At 39.1% G+C, this 21,673-nt stretch overlaps 1 protein-coding gene across 4 annotated transcripts in view; it reads right to left on the bottom strand.

Annotated features, from left to right (window-relative positions):
- Positions 1-8,434: 8,434 nt before the first annotated feature.
- The window catches only part of hdx (highly divergent homeobox), a 36,400-nt gene continuing 23,161 nt past the window's right edge, over positions 8,435-21,673 (bottom strand). For 3 of the 4 annotated variants that reach the window (XM_052154346.1, XM_052154345.1, XM_052154348.1), the window contains 5 exons: positions 21,009-21,189; positions 20,814-20,890; positions 20,616-20,729; positions 8,783-8,905; positions 8,435-8,701 (listed from right to left, as the gene is read on the bottom strand). In XM_052154346.1, coding sequence (XP_052010306.1) covers positions 8,570-8,701; positions 8,783-8,905; positions 20,616-20,729; positions 20,814-20,890; positions 21,009-21,189 — 627 coding nt within the window. In that variant the 3' untranslated portion in view covers positions 8,435-8,569. The remainder of the gene's footprint in view (positions 8,702-8,782; positions 8,906-20,615; positions 20,730-20,813; positions 20,891-21,008; positions 21,190-21,673) is intronic. The other variant, XM_052154347.1, reaches the window with a different exon arrangement.

Raw genomic sequence — 21,673 nt, 5'->3', positions numbered from 1 at the left:
GTTAATATGATTGTACTGGCCTCATTGATTCTTCACTCAATTATCCAGCAAGTTAAACACCTTCACACAATAACTCACGGAACCATGAAGTGATGTTTAGAGTGTAGATATATCACATGAATGATGTGAAACCGAAAATACAAATATATTCTCTGATAAGTTACAAACAGATATGCCATAGCTTTTCTGAGATGCATGCAAGCATAACAAAATGTTTCAAATCAATTAAATCAATATTAGAAAACACTAAATGAAGTCATAAATTATAACAAATTAAACAACTAACAGGGAATGCCTTGTCAAAGACTTGACACACCAGATGTCCTTAAATCACAGACTGCACATTACAAGAGCTTCTGACTAAGTTACTGATTCATTGCAGCACACTTATGACATTGCTAGCTACTGGCTCTTACTGATGAGGTCACTTCAATTTCACAGCTATACCTCATATGACCACAAGGTCGCTTGACTAAACAAGAAAAAATTACAAGCAGGCCCAAAATAATGATAATATTTCTAGTACTAGTCAGTACTCTGGCAGCTGGATTTTGAACCAATTGAAGTTTATTTACTGGACTTGTTGGGCATCCTCACAGTAATGAATTACAACAATATAGTCTTAAGGTAATTCCCGTTTTGATTTTTGTTTAATAGAGCCAATTATGTTAAATAATCCTTGAGTTCTCACTTCTGTTCCCTGACAGACACTTGAGTCATGCAGACTGTCATTCAGGTGAAATAATCTATTATGAAATAACTATAAATGCCGAAACTAAAATAAAACAAAAAAGTACAAACTTTGTAAGGTATGTATATTTATACATAATTGTATATAAAATGTAGACTACACTATATTTATCCACCTTTTTCCTGAATGCAGGAGTGTTCCACTATTCAACTGTGTAGGGTGCACAGGTTGGTTAGATCAGTTTTACTATCATAAATAATTAATAATTAATGTGTATTAATTATTAATTAATAATTAAATTAAATAATATAATTTAATTAGTTAAATTCTATCCTCGGAGCACCACTCTTTGACAAGAGAAAAATTATAGTAAGTGATCAAATCTCATAAAATTCTACCCTGAAGATTGAGTATTTTGATTGATAATCAAAATAATCAAAAAGGGAAGAAGCTAGTCAAATTATTGCCATACGAATCCAACAGCAATCTGGTTACAGTTGGCTTCTAACAACAACAATTTAACAATACTGAAGTAATACAGGAGTTCTTGACATGGCAGAGGCTGGCTTCAACACAATATTCAAACAAACAAACCAGGAGTACTTATTATAATTTAACAAGATTTATAATAATCAAACAGCAATGAACACTGCCAATACTAGATGAATATAACAGAAAAACATAAAGCGGAAATCCTAAATAAATGGTGGAGCTATATGCTAGTGTATGTGTGTGTGTCTCGATTCGGTAACAAAGACACAAAATGGTGGACTAAACTCCACGTATGGAAACTAGTTAAAAATGGAAGACTAGGTCAGAAAGGGTGGAGCCAATGATTATTTGAAGGTGTAGGGAAAGCAAGATGGCTGGATCAGATCCAGCACAACGGAGCTAATACCACATGTGGGTTATAATGAGCAGACACACAAAGGAACTGAACGAAACAGGCGGGAGAATTTGAAAAACACCAGCCTGATTCATACATAAACCGCGGTGCAGCTCGTGCCGTGAATTTCAGTGTGTGTGTGAGAGAGAGAGAGAGAGAGCGCGAACAAACAGGGGTTCATGAAATTTAACAGAGGATACATGCTGGTAACAGCGCGATTGAATAGTTAATTCAGATCACTCAATAAAATAACATTTCCCCAAAAATGACGATCTCATAAATCCAAACAGCAATCGGCGATCGTAGTTAAATATACAGTTGTTAACAAAACATCAAATGTTCAGCGATCGTGATTAAACATACAATGGTAAACAAAACATTAAACATTCAGCATCAAATATATGCTTTTGTCATGAACACGGGTGAAGGCGCCTCCTCCTCGAGCCTCCGGAGATCGCATTCACCCGAATACTAATTACTCACCCCAGCTGTTGCTCATTACCTCACCCTATTTAATCACGCCAGTTTGTTCCCTCCTTGCGAAGTCTTGTTTAGCCCCGGCGACATTTCCAAGCATTATTAGTTACCTCTCTAGTTTACCCGTGTACCGACCTAGCTTCTCTCCGTTCCTGTTTGTTAGCCTCCTGCCCTTATACTCTAGCCTGCCTTACTACGTTTGTTTGCTGCCCGCCCAGATCATTAGCCTGTCCCTGATTACGCTTCAGCCTCTCTGCCTAACTCTGTTTGCCTGTCCCAGACCATTGCCTGTACGACCTGAGCTTGCCTTTCCAATAAAGCCGCATATGGATCCTAACCAACCTGAGTCTTCATTACAGCTTTATAAGAAAAGTCACAGTTTCTAAACTAAATCTGCCCAGATTCTGCCTTACTTGTGAAATCCTGTGTGATTTCTGCAGGGTTGTCTGTTGAATTCCTGTTGCATTGAGCGGTCAGGAGAAAATGATCTGGGTTCGGTCCTTTGTCTTATGCTCATCAGCGAAAAAGACGCGTCTTTGCGTTGTTTCTCGGGTCCGGTGATAGAGAAATGCGGGAGGTAGTCAACGTGGATAGAAAACGATTGAGAAGGGAAGCTGGTCGCCTTTTCCATCTTCTAAATAAATTCACTGTTGTCTGGCAGTGAAAATTAAATGAACTGGTTCTAAATAAGTACACGACACGACTGGAACAAAGCTAAGTTAATCTTACTCTACAGTGGCCAAATGGTGAGGTTTAGAAAACATGGTCTCTCTTTGTCCAGAAGGAGGGAAATTGCTTGGTGTCTCTTTAAAGCACAGCTTGTGCAGTAGTATGCAGCGAGGCTGTAAGCAGAGAGAGCGAAATAAAATCAGACCACTAGTTTTGTCAAGAAGATGATGTCATCGGTCATAGGCCGCTTTTGACCAATTACGTTGGAGATTGAGTCCATGTGCGGGACATCCCGTTCAGCTGTGAAGCATTCTGGAAACCGAGTTCAATGTCTCCCCTTTGATCATAGAACAAAGGGCCATGCTGTCTCTGCTGCCATTTTTAGTGGGGCAAGGCCCTACAACTGTTTTAAAGTCTCCAGTGTTTTCACTCACATATTTGTATATTCTTAGTGGGTAATGTGATGTTAAGGTATTACATTTAAAAAACGGTCAAAAAAATGACCCTGCTGGAAAATTCAGCTTAATCTGGTAGCTGTGTTTTGGAACATTGTTGCTGGTCCTTAGCTGGTTGACCAGCAACAATCTACCAAAATCTAGCACAGCCAACATTTCCATGTGGGTTTTTGATGGGTGGTAACTTGGGCCCTGCATAGGCAACCCAAATGGGGCCCAGAAAATTCTCTCCATTGGCTCCACATGGGCCCCATGTGTGTTAGCCCATGTGGGCAAAAGATGGGGACATTGTGGGAACTAAGAAGGACCCATGGATGTTCACTCTGTGTGCATTTCCATGCTGGCCTGGGGGTCTGCCAGAGGCGATGTGAAGGTCCCACATGTAATGCATTAAATGGCCACTAAATACTAGTTTTATGGACATTTAAATTACTAATTATAATTTACAATAAATATTATTGATTGAAACATCCATATATTCAGAAGTGATATGGATGAGATACAGATTAATATTTAAAAGGCTTGTTCTCCCAAAATTGTTAATAATCTCATGATTTACTTACTTTAAGCTAACCCAGATGTACATTTCTTCTTCAGCAGAACAGAAGTGAACATTTTTAGAAGCACATCTCAGCTCTTTTTCTCCATACAGTGGAATTATACAGGTGCCATCAGTGTCCTGGTCCAAAAGGCATATTTAGGGAGCATAAAAGTAATCCACAAGACTCCAGTCGATCAATTAATGTCTTCTGAAGCAAACCGATAGTTTGGTGTGAGAAACAAATAAATAATAAAAATGTGAACTTTAAAGGAATAGTTCACCCAAAAATGAAAATTTGCTGATAATTCACTCACCCTCAGGCCAGTCTTTTTATATAAAAAAGATTGGCCTGATGGGTGAGTAAATTATCAGCAAATTTTAATTTTTCACAGACTTCTATGCTCATATTTACCAAGGGTGCCAGTGGGCGTTCAAAGAATGCCAGGAGCGCTGTGAGCAAATTAGTAGAGAGGGAGGTCATTAGGTTACAAATGGGGGGTGTTTATCAGTCAGGTTAAACATATCTATCGTCAAGTTCCTGTTTGCATTCAAATATTTATCTAGACTCCATTATATGTGTTGGTATGCATTTGAAGCGTGTTTCATCTGATTCTGTCTTAAGTGTAGAGATGCATCTGAAGTATCTGGTTTAGCAGCGTCAAATACACAGGCAACGCCACAACCGCCGCTAATGCACCTGTATAGTTAGATACGGCTCAATGGGAAGAGCAGCGCGAGTGCAAATAGGGTGCATTTTTACTCACAGACCGGTCTCAAGCTCTTAAATGCACACTTCTGATCATTGAAGCATTACAAGAACCAGTGAGAAGCATGGCACAAGACATTTGAATTCTACATGACCACCCTTGAATTTACAAGTAACACTAACAGGTCTTTAGGCAGAAATAGATGGATAATAAATATGATCATATCACTAGCCCATGTGGGCAAAAAGACATAGGCAACATAGGCAACTCTATTACATTTGTCATAGGCAACATTAGGGGAGTGAGGGAATATAATACATTTTTGTTACAACTTACAAATGTTTGCATTTTGGATTGATTGTTTTTACATGTTTAGAGTAGGTCTACTATTTATAATTACTAATATTATTAATATAAAATGCGATAGTTTGTTTTATAGAAATCATGTTACATCTAACCATGGTAATGAAGAAGATCCATGCTTCCATGTGTTTACTATGGTCTTGTTACATATACCACTGTTAAAACTATACAAATAAATCATTACTTTAAAATGTTTATAAGGGTGAATGCAAAAATCAAAAAAAAAAAAAAAAAAAGAATTGGCTAAAATATTTTTGTGTAAGATAACTGATTTTCTTTGCCTTCAGAAATTCCAAGAGATGACACATTTGAATCAATAGGAACCTTATGAAAGGAGTTCCAACCAGTGGCGGCTTGTCAATAGAGGGCGCTGGGGCGCCGCCCCCATCAAAATTCCAGAAATATGCATGAATACAAAAATGATATAAAAATGAAATAAAAATTTAATCGGTTAACTATTTTCTATGTTTTTCAATATGTTTCATGCAGTTTCATGGGCGAGGGACGCCGGACAAATGGATGTCTATCTGAGTCCTTAAATTTTCAGGCAGCATGTGACCTGAAGCTGGTCTCGAATTGGTTTCTTAAAGATTCTCCTCTGGATGCAGGTCGCTGCGTCCCTGGCGAATCAGAATTGGATACATGTTATTTTAAACAATCTGATTGGTTCTCATCACCTCTCATTCAACTTTACGCTCTATGCTCTGCGAGTGTTCAGGCGACTCCGCCAAAACCTTGCTAGGCTGATCACTTTCGCAGAGATAATGGCAGCAGTTAAACCAAACTCTGTCATTGATTTACAAAACAAAAACCTTTCACAAGGCGTTCGCTGAAAAAAAAAAAAAAAAAAAAGGAAACTCTCTCCACACCATTGGTGAGGAAAGCAGTGGTTCTCGGGTAATAAAAAGGCGCCAGGTGCTCAGTCCAGAAGTGTGTGAAAGGATTGCAGCAGAGTTGAGTTTGTTATAGAAATTAGTCAAAATACCATTTTACATTGTTGTGCTGCAGAGATGTCCTTCCCACATATCATATTCTACAGACTCAAGAAAACATTTTTTGTTTGGTATAAATCCTTACAAATATCATAACTGTAATATTATACAACAGCATCCCAAAAATAATAAATTGGCAACATAAAAATTAATTATCAAATGAAATATGAAGCCACCAAAAACTACTGTCTTGTATGGGACAAAAACTCAAATGGCTCTATTTTTATTTTGAAAGTCATTGCAACTGTGACAACTAGTGGCCTACTCCAGGTTACTACCTTACATTTACATTTACATATATATATATATGTATGTATGTATGTATATATACAGTGAGGAAAATAAGTATTTGAACACCCTGCTATTTTGCAAGTTCTCCCACTTGGAAATCATGGAGGGTCTGAAATTGTCATCGTGAGGTGCATGTCCACTGTGAGAGACATAATCTAAAAAAAAAAATCCAGAAATCACAATGTATGATTTTTTAACTATTTATTTGTATGATACAGCTGCAAATAAGTATTTGAACACCTGAGAAAATCAATGTTAATATTTGGTACAGTAGCCTTTGTTTGCAATTACAGAGGTCAAACGTTTCCTGTAGTTTTTCACCAGGTCTGCACACACTGCAGGAGGGATTTTGGCCCACTCCTCCACACAGATCTTCTCTAGATCAGTCAGGTTTCTGGGCTGTCAGCTGAGAAACACAGAGTTTGAGCTCCCTCCAAAGATTCTCTATTGGGTATAGGTCTGGAGACTGGCTAGGCCACGCCAGAACCTTGATATGCTTCTTACAGAGCCACTCCTTGGTTATCCTGGCTGTGTGCTTTGGGTCATTGTCATGTTGGAAGACCCAGCCTCGACCCATCTTCAATGCTCTAACTGAGGGAAGGAGGTTGTTCCCCAAAATCTTGCAATACATGGCCCCGGTCATCCTCTCCTTAATACAGTGCAGTCGCCCTGTCCCATGTGCAGAAAAACACCCCCAAAGCATGATGCTACCACCCCCATGCTTCACAGTAGGGATGGTGTTCTTGGGATGGTACTCATCATTCTTCTTCTTCCAAACACGGTTAGTGGAATTATGACCAAAAAGTTCTATTTTGGTCTCATCTGACCTCATGACTTTCTCCCATGACTCCTCTGGATCATCCAAATGGTCATTGGCAAACTTAAGACGGGCCTTGACATGTGCTGGTTTAAGCAGGGGAACCTTCCGTGCCATGCATGATTTCAAACCATGACGTCTTAGTGTATTACCAACAGTAACCTTGGAAACGGTGGTCCCAGCTCTTTTCAGGTCATTGACCAGCTCCTCCATCATTGAGACCCCACGAGGTGAGATCTTGCATGGAGCCCCAGTCCGAGAGAGACTGACAGTCATGTTTAGCTTCTTCCATTTTCTAATGATTGCTCCAACAGTGGACCTTTTTTCACCAAGCTGCTTGGCAATTTCCCCGTAGCCCTTTCCAGCCTTGTGGAGGTGTACAATTTTGTCTCTAGTGTCTTTGGACAGCTCTTTGGTCTTGGCCATGTTAGTAGTTGGATTCTTACTGATTGTATGGGGTGGACAGGTATCTTTATGCAGCTAACGACCTCAAACAGGTGCATCTAATTTAGGATAATAAATGGAGTGGAGGTGGACATTTTAAAGGCAGACTAACAGGTCTTTGAGGGTCAGAATTCTAGCTGATAGACAGGTGTTCAAATACTTATTTGCAGCTGTATCATACAATTAAATAGTTAAAAAAATCATATATTGTGATTTCTGGATTTTTTTTTTTAGATTATGTCTCTCACAGTGGACATGCACCTACGATGACAATTTCAGACCTCTCCATGATTTCCAAGTGGGAGAACTTGCAAAATAGCAGGGTGTTCAAATACTTATTTTCCTCACTGTATATATTTAATTAACTCTATATGTCTGTGACACCATCCTGGGACACACTAGGGAGCGTTTCTCCTTCACAGACCACCTTGTCTGTGCCACCTTGTTGCAGGGGGACAGGTTTGATGAGTACAAGGATACCTTTCCTGAAGATGCATTGAGCAGCACAATGAAAGCGTACCCGATGCTCAGTGGAAGCAAGCTGAAGACAGAGCTCAGTCTCATCTACAGCAAGGAAGAATTCAAAGCCTGCTGTGGTGCTGTGGACCTATTCCAGCTGTTTCAAATCAAATCAAATAAAAGTTTATGGAGAATAATCTCGAAGAAGTCTTTTCCGAAACTGTGACTCTCCTAAAAGTTCTCATTACCACACCCATGACCACGGCTGAACCTGAGAGGTGCTTCTCAACCTTGAAAAGAATACAAACTTTTCTCAGAAACACCTGAGAAAAGCACCTGCAATGCCAGTGCATTCAGACCCAGGAGAGGCTGAATGCACTGGCATTGCTCTCCATGGAAAAGAGACTTGTTACTGAGATGACTGACTTTAATAAGAGTCATTGAGAAATTTGCTGGCCAGAAAGAAAGGGGAGCAAAATTTATGCCCACAAAAAAAGCTGTTGAAATAATTTATGGCTGGGGTAAGGGAATGAAGTAGGGGGGCGTTCATCAAAAAAAGGTTGAGAACCATTGCTTTAAGGCATAGAAAATAAACGTTTCATGCTGTTAAATATCAAAAATAATAAACAGAACTTGTGTTGATTCAGTGGCATTTATTTGACAGGAATGGACCCAGCCGAGGCAGTCTGATACACTGGAGAAAATTGCTTGCAAGTCCTTTAGCGTTATTGGTACGTTTCCACAGGCACTGTGTAGGGTGTGTAACAAGAGAGGAGGTTACAGTCTCATCGGCTCTATGTCTGCATCTCGCTCTGATACAGAGGACTCTTTCTGGATGGACGTGGTCTCCATGTGGTTCTCCAGACCCCAGTCCTCATGCCCTTTCTGAGGTAGACTGGCTAACAGCTCCTGCCATGCACAAACACAACCATTAACATTGTTTTTATCTCTGCGTTTGTCTGCTGGTTTCATGAATTTGTATTTCCCCACCTGCTGTCTGTATCGATCGTTGTTCTTCACAGCTATCAGCAGGCTTTTAGTGAAACTCTTCAGTTTTGAGAACCTTTGCTTTTGGTTCTGCAGCTCGTTCTCCAGGAACTGCACTTCTTCATTCTGAGAGAATAATTCAACAATACTTAACACAATTTCAACCCACAATCAAAATGTATAAAACATTTTAGAGATTGACACAATTATGAACAACAAAGGCTGAGTATACTTTCTTTTTATCCGGATCGGATAATGCCCTGTTGACTGCGTTGCCTTTCAAAGAATGCTCTTTTAATCGTGAGCAAATATAAACCTGTTCCAAAGTTTATTTTGGATATTTATGACATTATCATAAATCATTCTCCCAATCACTAATTGGGAGAAACCAGATTAGAAGAAACACAATCTGTGTTCTGAATGTGATGTTAAAGAATATAGAAGAAAAGAAAGTTTTGAGTTTGAGATGACATAATGTTGAGCAAAGGAGAGACTTAACATCAGCTATTCCTTTAAAGGTCCTATAGACCTCATTGTATTTATGCAAAATACAATTTCCTTTTTGATTTGGGATTAAATATGACCTGGACATTTTACTGGCAGGTGTTGTGAGAATAACCCTATACTAGTCTAATAGGATTGCCTCTGATATAAGACAATAAACAGTTACCACCTTTATATAGCTGGTTAATTCTAGATGGTATGTTGTACATTTGATTGCATTTTATTTTGTTATTATTATAACTTTATTTAACCTCTGGTTTTTCTACTTCTACATGTCCCTTTCTCAGGATAACAAAAACTATTTTGTCTTAGCATTTCTGTACACCCATTTAGGACAAACTTGCAGAAATATGGGGATATGTCATATCACCCTAAATTGAATGATCACATCTGCACAATAGGGATGCACTGAAATGTCTGCCACCGAAAAAACAGAAAACCTTGATTTAACATGTGATAACAGAAACATTGAAATTGAGAGAAAGCAGCATTCATATGAAAAGATCTTGGTTAAATTACATTTAATGTAAGTCCCGGATAACGGTGGATAAAAATTATGGTAACAATGTTGCGTTTATTGTTAAGACACACACACACCTTCCTGTGCGGTGAGACTCTTGTGGAGAAATCCAGACAACAGCACAAAAAACTCGCTGAAGTTTATTGAAGCACACTGCTATATCAGTTCATATGTGACTGCCAATAAATTAGCATTTGTGTTTCTTAGTAGCACATTAATAAAGAGTGTCATCCTGTTCTTGTGCAGAGGCTGAGAGGTATTCTTTAAGGGATAGTTCACCCAAAAATCTCTCATCATTTACTCCCCCTCACACCTGAACTATCCTTTTAAACACTTTATTAGTACTTTGAAGGGTAAAAATTTACTTGTATTAGTCCATCTTGGCTTATAAATCGCATTTTGCTGGTGTTTCTTTTTTCAAAACACAAAAACTAATTGCAGTAGAGGAGTCCAATCTGACCCGTGGGACATTTGGCACATGCAGTCTCTTGCGAACACACAAATGTGCGCTGTTCATCTGAAACTGGATCTGAGAGTGACACTGATGCAAAGAAACCCAATTCATTTTCCTTCAGTCACAACAATAATGACAATGGATGATGAACTTACACAAGAAAAATATAAAAAGTATTTGTGCTTTCTTAAGCACTTTATTTGCACAATAAAGGTGTACTTGAATTTGCCAGAAGTCTTTTTTTACGTCAATAAATATAATATACATTTAAAACTATGTACATTTATTCTATTATTATTATATTGTATACATTTGATATAATGTATATCATTTTTAATATAATATAAAAATACTATCCAATATTTTAAAGGTAGTTGGAGCCTAGATTTTAAGGTAGCAATGGCATCTGAAGGAATAAGAATTACAATCACTTAATATTTATGATTTATTTTGTTATTTCAAGCAAATGTAAAATACTGTAATAATTTTTGGCTCAGTGTGTAATATGTTTTTGTATTAAAGACTTAAGTGGGACAGTGTTATTCTACAACACTTTACGCCTGCTGATGACGTCTGCAATTGTCCTTAAGTGTAGTGTAGAATTTACAATCTATACTAACTAAACGATTACACAACACAAATGGTGACTAGATACAGCACCTAAAATATACTCTCTACACTATATACATTTCATAAGAACCATGCCCATGTTATTTGTCACACTACCCGGTAAAATGTTTAAAGTGTCTACAGTTTTCAAATAACAATTTGGCTGTTCCGGTTGAGTGAACGCTGGCATATTTTGACGCTACTCTCTGCAGTTTTAAACTTTCTATCTGAATTTAATGCTTTTATTGACTGTTTTATCAAGGACAACCTTCTAAGCCTTTCTGTTGGATTGTGTATGCTTCTCTGTTGGACTATTTCCAAACTATAATCAAAGACTTTTAGGTTCTAACCCTATGCACACCATTACTGGCTGAACACGAGCTTTCGCCACCCAGTACAAATGAGACTCTAAGGATGGGCTGTTTAATGCACATTGACATTTTGTGCTTCCTTTTAAACCTGTGCCATCTATGGCAGGAAACTTTCTGCTACTCAGTTGTCTCATCTATCAACATGCACTGTCCAGTGTATTACTCGTCTATGGACCTTAACAGGATGAATTCTTCAGTTCGTTTGTCTGCTGGAATTTAGCTTGCCCTCCTCGATATGTGCATCGTGGTTCTTACTGCAAACACTACAAGGACATGTCTACTGCCTCTTCTGATTGCGGCTCCATAGCAGTGCTGTGGTCGATCTCTCGCGACCATCTACTAGATCAAGTGACTGGAAGAGCCAATTTTGATAATCTTTGCTCGTTGAAAAACACCCTTTCTGACTTCACTGCTGTTTCAGCTACAGATTGCCTTTAGGCTAGGATTGCCTAGGTAAATGCCAGGTCTCTGTCCAATAAATCTTTTATTTTAAATGAATTTTTAAAATAATTGAGTTTTAAAAACAAGGTTCAAGGAGCAAGATCGTTTAATCCGACCAATCACATTGCTAGAGTAAGCATATATAAAGAGCCGCTTACCTCTACATGGTGTTGCCTTCACTAGAACAGCTCTTCCATCCAAACAATCTTGTCATTCAACAGAAGCTGCCACAGCAGTTCATTTGTTTTCACAGTACTGACTGCTACCACTTAAGTGTTACATTTTTACTCTTTCTTTCTATGCTCCATTCACCGAAGCGGTTTATAGCATGAAGTTGCATCAGCACTGTATACATTAGACTGCTCATATGTTCAAAATCTAAATCTCCCACCCAGAGCGGCCGGCTGCTTGAAGCTGCTTCCGCAAACCGGCTGCTTCAGCTCTATATACAGTGCATCCGGAAAGTATTCACAGCGCTTCACTTTTTCCATATTTTGTTATGTTACAGCCTTATTCAAAAATGCATTATTTTCCTCAAAATTCTACAAACAATACCCCATAATGACAAAGTGAAAGAAGTTTGTTTGAAATTTTTGCAAATGTATTTATTTAAAAAAATCCCATTGTGGCAGGGCGGGGCCGGGTCGTGATCCTACACACCCGGTCCCGTATTAGGCTAATCAAGCCTCCGAGAGGGATAAAGGTCGACTGCAGAGAATCGTGCGGGAGAGAGAGATTGTTTACGGACATGTCCGTCATATGTGTGTGTTTGCCTTTTGTTTCAGTTTTATATTAAACTATTATTTATATTGTCAAGCTGGTTCTTGCCTCCTCCTTTCCCATGAACTACGTTACACACATGTACATTAGTATTCACAGCCTTTGGCATGACACTCAAAATTGAGCTCAGGTGCATCCTGTTTCCACTGATCATCCTTGAGGTGTTTCTTCAACTTGATTGGAGTTCACCTTTGGTAAATTCAGTTGATTGGACATGATTTGGAAAGGCACACACCTGTCTATATAAGTTCCCACAGATAAAAGTGCATATCAGAGCACAAACCAAGCCATCAAGTCCAAGGAATTGTCTGTAGACCTTCTAGACAGGATTGTATCAAGACACAGATCTGGGGAAGGGTACAGGAAAATGTCTGCAGCATTGAAGGTCCCAATGAGCACAGTGGCCTCCATCATCTGTAAATGGAAGTAGTTTGGAACCACCAGGACTCTTCCTAGAGCTGGCTGCCCGGCCAAACTGCGCGATTGGGGGAGAAGGGCCTTAGTCAGGGAGGTGACCAAGAACCCAATGGTCACTCTGTCAGAGCTCCAGCATTCCTCTGTGGAGAGAGGAGAACCTACCAGAAGAACAACCATCTCTGCAGCACTCCACCAATCAGGCCTGTATGGTAGAGTGGTCAGACGGAAGCCACTCCTCAGTAAAAGGCACATGACAGCCTGCCTGGAGTTTGCCAAAAGGCACCTGAAGGACTCTCAGACCATGAGAAACAAAATTCTGTGGTCTGATGAAACAAAGATTGAACTCTTTGAGCTGAATGGCAAGCGTCATGTCTGGAGGAAACCAGGCACCGCTCATCACCTGGCCAATACATCCCTACAGTGAAGAATGGTCGTGGCAGCATCATGCTGTGGGGATGTTTTTCAGCGGCAATAACTGCGAGACTAGTCAGGATCGAGGGATAGATGAATGCAGCAATGTACAGAGACATCCTTGATGAAAACCTGCTCCAGAGCGCTCTGGACCCCAGACTGGGGTGAAGGTTCATCTTCCAACAGGACAACGACCCTAATCACACTGCCAAGATAACAAAGGAGTGGCTACGGGACAACTCTGTGAATGTCCTTGAGTGGCCCAGCCAGAGCCCAGACTTGAACTCGAGTGAACATCTCTGGAGAGATCTGAAAATGGCTGTGCACCAAAGCTCCCCATCCAACCTGATGGAGCTTGAGAGGTCCTGCAAAGAAGAATGGGAGAAACTGCCCAAAAATAGGTGTGCCAAGCTTGTAGCGTCATACTCAAAAAGACTTGAGGCTGTAATTAGTGCCAAAGGTGCTTCAACAAAGTATTGAGCAAAGGCTGTGAATACTTATGTACATGTGTTTTTTTTTTTTTCAAACAAACTTCTTTCACGTTGTCATTATGGGGTATTGTTTGTAGAATTTTGAGGAAAATAATTAATTTAATCCATTTTGGAATAAGGCTGTAACAACAAAATGTGGAAAAAGGAAAGCGCTGTGAATACTTTCCGGATGCACTGTACATGTGAAACAGCTCTCTATGACTGCTCATATGTTCTCTCATATAACCTTTCCACCTGGATCGGTCCATCGTGTGAGCTGACTCCATCGTGAATGAATGCGGCTCCGGCTCATGCTACTCTAATTCTATCCCAGCTCCATTTGAATGTGAGGGAAACACAAAATTATTTAATTCAATCATTATTCCAATGCTCCCAACGTTTCAATCTGGTTCTCCCACAAAGCTGATTCCTGTCAGCCAAATTAACTCACCACGCAGCCCGTTTAGGGCATGATCCATTCAGCAATTCTGTTTGTCTGCTTCTAAAATTAATATCTCGATCGTTACAAAATGCCATCTGGAGCGTGATTTATCCCATTCATAACACGGGCAATTATGCAACAGTGAATTCCTTTCAATCAACTGATACTGTTAATTACAACTTCTTTTCAAACCAACACAGACATTTTTATGTGAGCTTGCTGCCACGCAGCACTCACTCTGACCATTACACTGTACACTGCAATTTTACACAGCCTCTGGCCAAATTCAACTCGGCAAGAGGCAGATCATGCACCATGTCCCATCTAATTCATAATCGCCTCACCTCCACTCAGCATTCAAGCTTGCTTCACCGCGCAGCCCTGATAGCACAAAGCAAGCGCTGCTACAAACGTCCACTCATCTCTACACTATAACGTGACTTTCCCTCCTCCCGCCAGGACAAAGGCCTCACGCAGGTAAAATCAATCTATCACTTATTTTACAGACAGTTGTCTCTACTTTTGTCCGAACCATTGGATTACAAACTTTTATTTACAAGCTTGACCATGCATCTTAATTGCTGCATGATTTTAAAAGCATTCAACATCTGCTATAATTTTACACAAAGTAACAGGTTTTAATCAACGCCAAATGATTCAGCCTGCCACTTTGCTTTATACTCCAATATTTCAGTTTCCATAGAATTATTACAAGTAATCAATATAAACAAGTTGTTTTATTCACCAAACTGCCGCAAACGGTGCTCTTATAGTATCTATTAAATCCAACTCTCAGGCACAAACTCCCACGATTTTATATGTCCTCGTCAAAACGAGATGAGTCACCCCATGCCATTTGTATTATATTGCATTACATTTGGAAAACAAATCTTCAAATCCCCAAAGCATATGCTTAACTTAAACATCAGACCATGATATTCATCTGGACACTCAGTTTCAGGTGCCTTCTAATTTCATGACAAACCAACTTTAAATAATGTCGTTCCTATGCACACGCAAGCATGTTTCCTGATCTTGTTTCACACTTTCCTGACATTTTAATCTAGCAAACAATTCCATTCAGGCATCTGCAGATGCTATGTTTTCCATTTTACCATGTTTTCTATCAACTCAACATATCCCTAAGCAGCACCTGTAGGCCTTACGACTAAACCTCCCATTACACCGTAAACGGTGCAACACGCTGTCCAAGCGCCACAACCATGGCGTCTTTCCGGCCATGCAACAAACCCCCACTACACTGCAAGCAGCGCAAATTCTTTCCAAGAGCCGTGACTGTTCAAATGCCACAACCAGAGCACATTTTCAGACCATGCGTCTCAGCCTCCATGGCTCTGTAATCCAAATTATGCCACTCATACCAAACAAACCATCACCCACCTAGCAACTGACAACAAACAATCAAAGACTTTTAGGTCTTCCCTAAACAGCTCACCATAAGCCTGCATCTTCACACCAATCACTTTCATTTGAACATAGCCTACCTGCGCCCTCACGTCAAATGCCGTAATCAACCCATTTGTACCGCAGAGTGAGTTTTGCTTATTTTCAGCGTAACTTTTCACATGATAAAATAGGTTCTTCCTGTTAAACGCAGCACTTGAGGATTCATCCAGTTCATCCTACCATCTGTATGCTGTGTGGGCCACGCCTGGGGATCCAGCCACACGCAGCTTTGAGCGAGCTTGGAAAAATCCAGTATAAACATTCTCACATGAGAATCGTATGCTCTCCCATTAAACACCGAGCGGTCCGCACCTGAGGATTCAACCCGTTCATATCACAAATGCCATGCAAGCACGTACTCTGACATTGCCTCACATACGTTCCAGATGCCTTCGTTTTTCCACACAACCTTTTCTCTCTGCTAACATCCATCCCTCTACCCCTTCCTATCCATGGGCCACTACAGCAGATTCCCATGTGAGGCTGCTTCCACTGGTGAACCCTGCTCCAGACCCATTCCCCTCTTCACTTCATCCCTCTCACTTCTACCATTTTAATCTCACCTACTCTGGATCCATTCCTTGTGCAAGGCTGCCTCTGCAAGCAAACTTAGTCCCTAATCCCTCTTCAGCTAACCATAATAAAAGCAGAAAACATTCCAGGCTCAAAAACCATATTGCTGACTTTTTCTTGTTTTCCTCCAGAGATCCAGAGCCTTAGCCCTAGAAGCAAACCTGACACCAACCCCAGTTCCTCCCTGTCCAGAACTGAAATTCCTAGAAATCATCCTCCCAGACTCCTCCATGCCCCCAAGTCTCCATTCTTCAAGACACCCCCCCTCCACAAACCCTTTAAACATATCAGACAGCTTGAAATGCTTCAAAGATTTCCACCTAAATTACAATCTGCCATTTCTTTCCTCTTCATATCCTCCTGTCATATCCTAAGATTTAGAGTATTACACAGCACTGAATCTGCTATACTGAAAGTCACCCACGATATTTTGCTCTCACTTGACTCAGGATCTTGTGCTGTTTTGGTACTGTTGGATCTTACTGCAGCATTTGACACCACAGATCATAACAATCTCTTACTGTACTTCAAGAGTATGGTTGGCATGAAAGGCCTAGCTCTTCAGTGATTTGCCTCCTAACTTAAAGATATACATTTTCATACACTATACTATATTATTGTGCTCACCATACAAATAAGCATGGCATGATAAGACTGGGTTCAGGGAGCTGCTTCGGATGACGCATTAAAACACATTTCACACTGCAAGGAGTCACAGACCGGTCTAGATATTTGACCTGCTAGATATCTCTCGGGCATCTGCGACACATCTGCACATCTCTCAGATTGCGTCTTTGAAGATTCACACATGGCAATCATTGCTCATGGAAGTGAGCACCAATTTCCCTCTGATTTTGGGCTTTTGTCAGCGATCTCCATTAACTGTCGGCAAGTGGAATATCAGGGCTAAAATTGTTGTGTATCACTATGGCTAATATCAGGGCTTGTGTACTGTAAACTCTGCATTAGTTTAGGGACTTTATCTTCTTACACTGCTCCATCTCCTGTGGTGTTCCCAAAGTACAATATTAGGCCCCCTTTTGTTTTCTCTATTTATGCTCTCCTTGGCCACTATCTGTCAGAAATATAACATTTCATACCATTGCTATATTGACGAATCCAGTCAGACCCAATAGCAGCTGCTCCATTGAAATTCTCTTAAAGTGTCTTAGGGTATTAGGTGTTGGATGGTGAATGACTTCATTCAGTTGAATGAGAACAAAACTGAAGTTTTTATCCTAGGTTCTCCCATTTAAACTGTGGGGCTTGGTAATCATCTAGGTCCTTTTTCTGCCAATGTACATACATTTGCTAAACATCTAGGTGTCTCTTTTTGATTTCATCTTTAAATTAAAAACAAAACAAATCAGTGGCATTTAAAGAGTAGTTTTTATTATTTGAGAACTATTGCTATTACTATTAAGTTAAGCCTTTACTCTCTCATAAGGACCAAGAAACTATAGTTCATGCATTAATTATATCTCGCCTTGACTATTGTAATTCTCTTTATCTCAATCGTCTCTCGTGTGTTTACAGATGGTCCAAAATGCTGCAGCAAGGTTTCTAGCAGGAAACAAGAAAAATGAATGCATTAATCCTGTACTAGCCTCCCTTCATTGGTTACCAGTAGGGATTGGCATTTTAGCCATTTTGTCCACTCGAGTACACAAACAAATTACTCTATTACTTGTCGAGTACTTGAGGGGCAATGACATGTACATATACTGGCAGCCAAAAGTTTGAAATAATGTACAGATTTTGTGTCATTCCAAAGTGGCATTCAACTAATCACAATGTTTTTTCAGGACATTAATAATGTGAAAAATTACTATTACAAAGAACTATTATTTGAAAAAAAAATTCATAACTTCTTAAACTACTTCAAAGAGTTCTCATAAAAAAAATCCATCACATGTAGTAACGACAGCTTTACAGATCCTTAGCATTCAAGCTGTCGGCTTGTCCAGATATTGAGGTGACATTTCACCCCATGCTTCCTGTAGCACTTGCCATAGATGTGGCTGTCTTGTCGGGCACTTCTCACGCAGTTTACTAGCACCAACAATCATGCCACGCTCCAAATCACTGAGATCACATTTTCCCCCATTCTGATGGTTTATGTGAACAATAACTGAAGCTCCTGACCTGTATCTGTGTGATTTTATGCACAGCGCTGTTGCCACACGATTGGCAGATAAGATAATCGCATGGATGATTGTTGGTGACAGATGGGATGGTTTGAGTATTTCTGTAAATGCTGATCTCCTGGGATTTTTACACACAACAGTCTATAGAATTTACTTCGAATGGTGCTAAAAACAAAAAACATCCAGTGAGTGGCAGTTCTGTGGACAGAAATGCCTTGTTGATGAGAGAGGTCAACAGAGAATGGCCAGACTGCTTGGAACTGACCAAGTCTACGGTAACTCAGATAACCCCTGCACAATTGTGGTGATAAGAATATAATCTCTGAATGCTATACTGAGATGTGTGTTGGCACTGTTTTGGCGGCACGAGGGGGACCCACACAATATTAGGCAGGTGGTTTTAATGTTGTGGTTGATCGGTGTATATCTCTTACATTCTTCAGCCATATTCAGCTCCGAGATTGCTTAGGTCAAGCAATCAACTCCTTTTATCTGTTTCCCACACTAGGTGTAAAATCTTAAGGGGATCAAGCATTTTCTGTTGCTGCTCCAAAGCAATGGTTAGTCTTCCTTTTTAAATTAGGTCTTCTCCCTCTATTTATTTTTTTAAAATCCTGCCTAAAAACCTATCTATATTCATTAGCTTTTTGATTAAATCTGAGGTTGTAATGGTTTTTCTTGATCAAATTTAAGAAATCTTAAGCATCCTTAACTTATGTAGATGTGTATATGTGTATTTACATACTTATATATATATATATATATATATATAGTTTAAAAAATATATATTTTTGATGTGCAGCACTTTGGATCAACTCTTGTTGCTTTTAAATGTGCTATAGAAATAGACTTTGACTTGATAACTGTAAATATAATATAACTGTTAATGTTAAAAAATAAAAATACATAGAGCTACACTGATGATGAGATATTTGTTAGGGATGTCACGATCCGATACCTGGATCGGTATCTGCTTCGATACAACGTTTTTAGACAGATCGGGTATCGGTCCGACAAGCCCGACCCAAATCTGATACTGTGTGTTAGTCATGTTCGTTACTGTCAAGCTCAAAACATTACATAAAAGAACTGTTAAAACACCATTAAAGCAGTTCATATGACTTGTGCATTTTATTCAAAGCCACTTGAAGACACATGATAGCGCTGTGTAAGTAAACATATAAAATTCACGTGCAGCTCCAGCACATTAGTGAATGGTTCTTCTCTTTTTACACCCGCGCAGCTATTTTTAGCCTTCACGCATGCACAATATTTGAGTGCTACAAACGAACAACATCTCAGATGTAGATAATATGGACTTAGAACAGCACCGGAAGTGCTTTTTACCAGAATTTAAATAAGAAGAGAATTAAACTGTCAATAAAACGTATGAGGGTTTAAAATAGAAGTGGTCACGGAGAGACTCACAGAGGCAGAGCTATGAACTCAGTAGCAGGGTTTATTGAGCAGAGGACTGAAACAGTGATGTAAACATTGAGTAAATCCAGCTGAGCAGAGTTGCAAACAGCAGGTAAGTAATATCCAGACAGTGTAAAGACACGATGAAAGAGATAACTCACAACGATTTTATGATACTTGCAGGCAATAATGAAGACACAGTTATGTTCGACATAGTAGAACATTCTGGAGTCTCAGAGATACTATCAATGAGAACAGGCAAAGTGTGTGTGAAAGCGGGGTATTTATGCAGTCTTTGATTACAAATGATGGAGTCTTTTGTTTACAAATGATAATAATATTTAAGTTGAATGGGTTTCAAAAAGTGACTGTGAATGATAAGTGAGCTGATATCTTACAACTAAATTGAACAAAAAAAGACATCTGAATCCTTTAAAGTCCAGATACAAATTTAAAAATTTTTTTTACTGATGACTTATACTGGAATTACTGTTAGTTTTGCTGCTACATTATCCAGTATACTAGTTAATAATGAAGTGTTTCTTAATAAGCTATACATTTATATTGAAATAATGTGTAGTTAGAGGTTTGTTTCTTTACATATTAACGAGCACACCCAAATAGTTCCACACAATAATGTAAAGATATTCAAACTGATTATGCAAAAAACAACACTGGAATCGGATCGGTATCGGCCTATACTGAGATTTCCGATATCGGGATCAGAAGTGGAAAAAGTGGTATCGGGACATCCCTAATATTTGTTTGTGCTGATGTTGTTGAATGGCTGTTCTGCTGCTTCTCTGCTTACCTTGAACTCTAAGAGGTTCTGAATCTGCTCCATTTCAGTGGTCAACATGTCCTCACCATCATCATCATCATCTTCGTCATCATCATCTTCATCATCATCCATGATTTCAATCTTCTAGTAGAAAATGTCATGCATGAGTTAGTAACAAAACCTGATTCAAAGCGATTCTAGTGCAAGTGAATGAATATGAACTCCTACCACATTTTTAGCAGGAGTGCTGCTGTCTGATTCTTCATTCACATCATTGTCTTTCTGAAAGAAATCACTGCCTCCATCTTCAAAACAAGCAAGAAAAGTACAATAAAATATCCTGTTTTACCATGTCATTACAAATCAAACAATCAAATAAAAGTGATATATTTCGGCAAGTGGTAGCAAGAAAATCCTTCCTACCATCAGACAAACAGAGCGACACAACATCGTGTTCCCTGCCGTCTTCTGAAGTGTAATGCTCTTCAAGCATGTGAGGTGAGCTGCCTCCAATTTGACTGGAGAAAACGGCCGGCCCTCCTTTAGGTGGAGGTATTTCAATGCCCATCAAACGGTACTTCCTTCTGCGGTTACCAATCCATGTCTGCCAATTTGTTTATTTTAGAGAAGAATTAAACCTTGAATTCTGATGAAAAAAATACTATTTTGTCACTAAAATAAGACATCATTTTGAGAATAAATTCATATTTCAATCAAAGCTTGATGATTTCTTTTTTTTTTTAAGAAAAGTAAAATATGTATGGAAATACTCAATAGGACACAATATATATATATATATATATATATATATATATATATATATATATATATATATATATATTTTTACTCACTATACAGCATATGTTAATATAACTGCCCGTTAACCAATAAACGTTTTATTACTGTAGCATTTTTACATTTTAGACTCCTAGGTACAGCAGTTTAAAAAGACTGCTCAGAAGAAGACTTGTTCAGAATAAACTTGAGTCATTGATTTGACTTGATTTAATAAATAGTGTTAATATAAACATTCAAAAATATAAATATTTCATATGCCTTCAAATACATAAATCTGATATATGGTAATA

The sequence above is a fragment of the Xyrauchen texanus genome, chromosome 23 (assembly GCF_025860055.1).
Source record: "Xyrauchen texanus isolate HMW12.3.18 chromosome 23, RBS_HiC_50CHRs, whole genome shotgun sequence".
In the NCBI taxonomy this organism is placed as follows: domain Eukaryota; kingdom Metazoa; phylum Chordata; class Actinopteri; order Cypriniformes; family Catostomidae; genus Xyrauchen; species Xyrauchen texanus.
The sequence above is the reverse complement of the archived record's forward strand: the minus strand, read 5'-3'. Positions and strand labels throughout refer to the sequence as shown.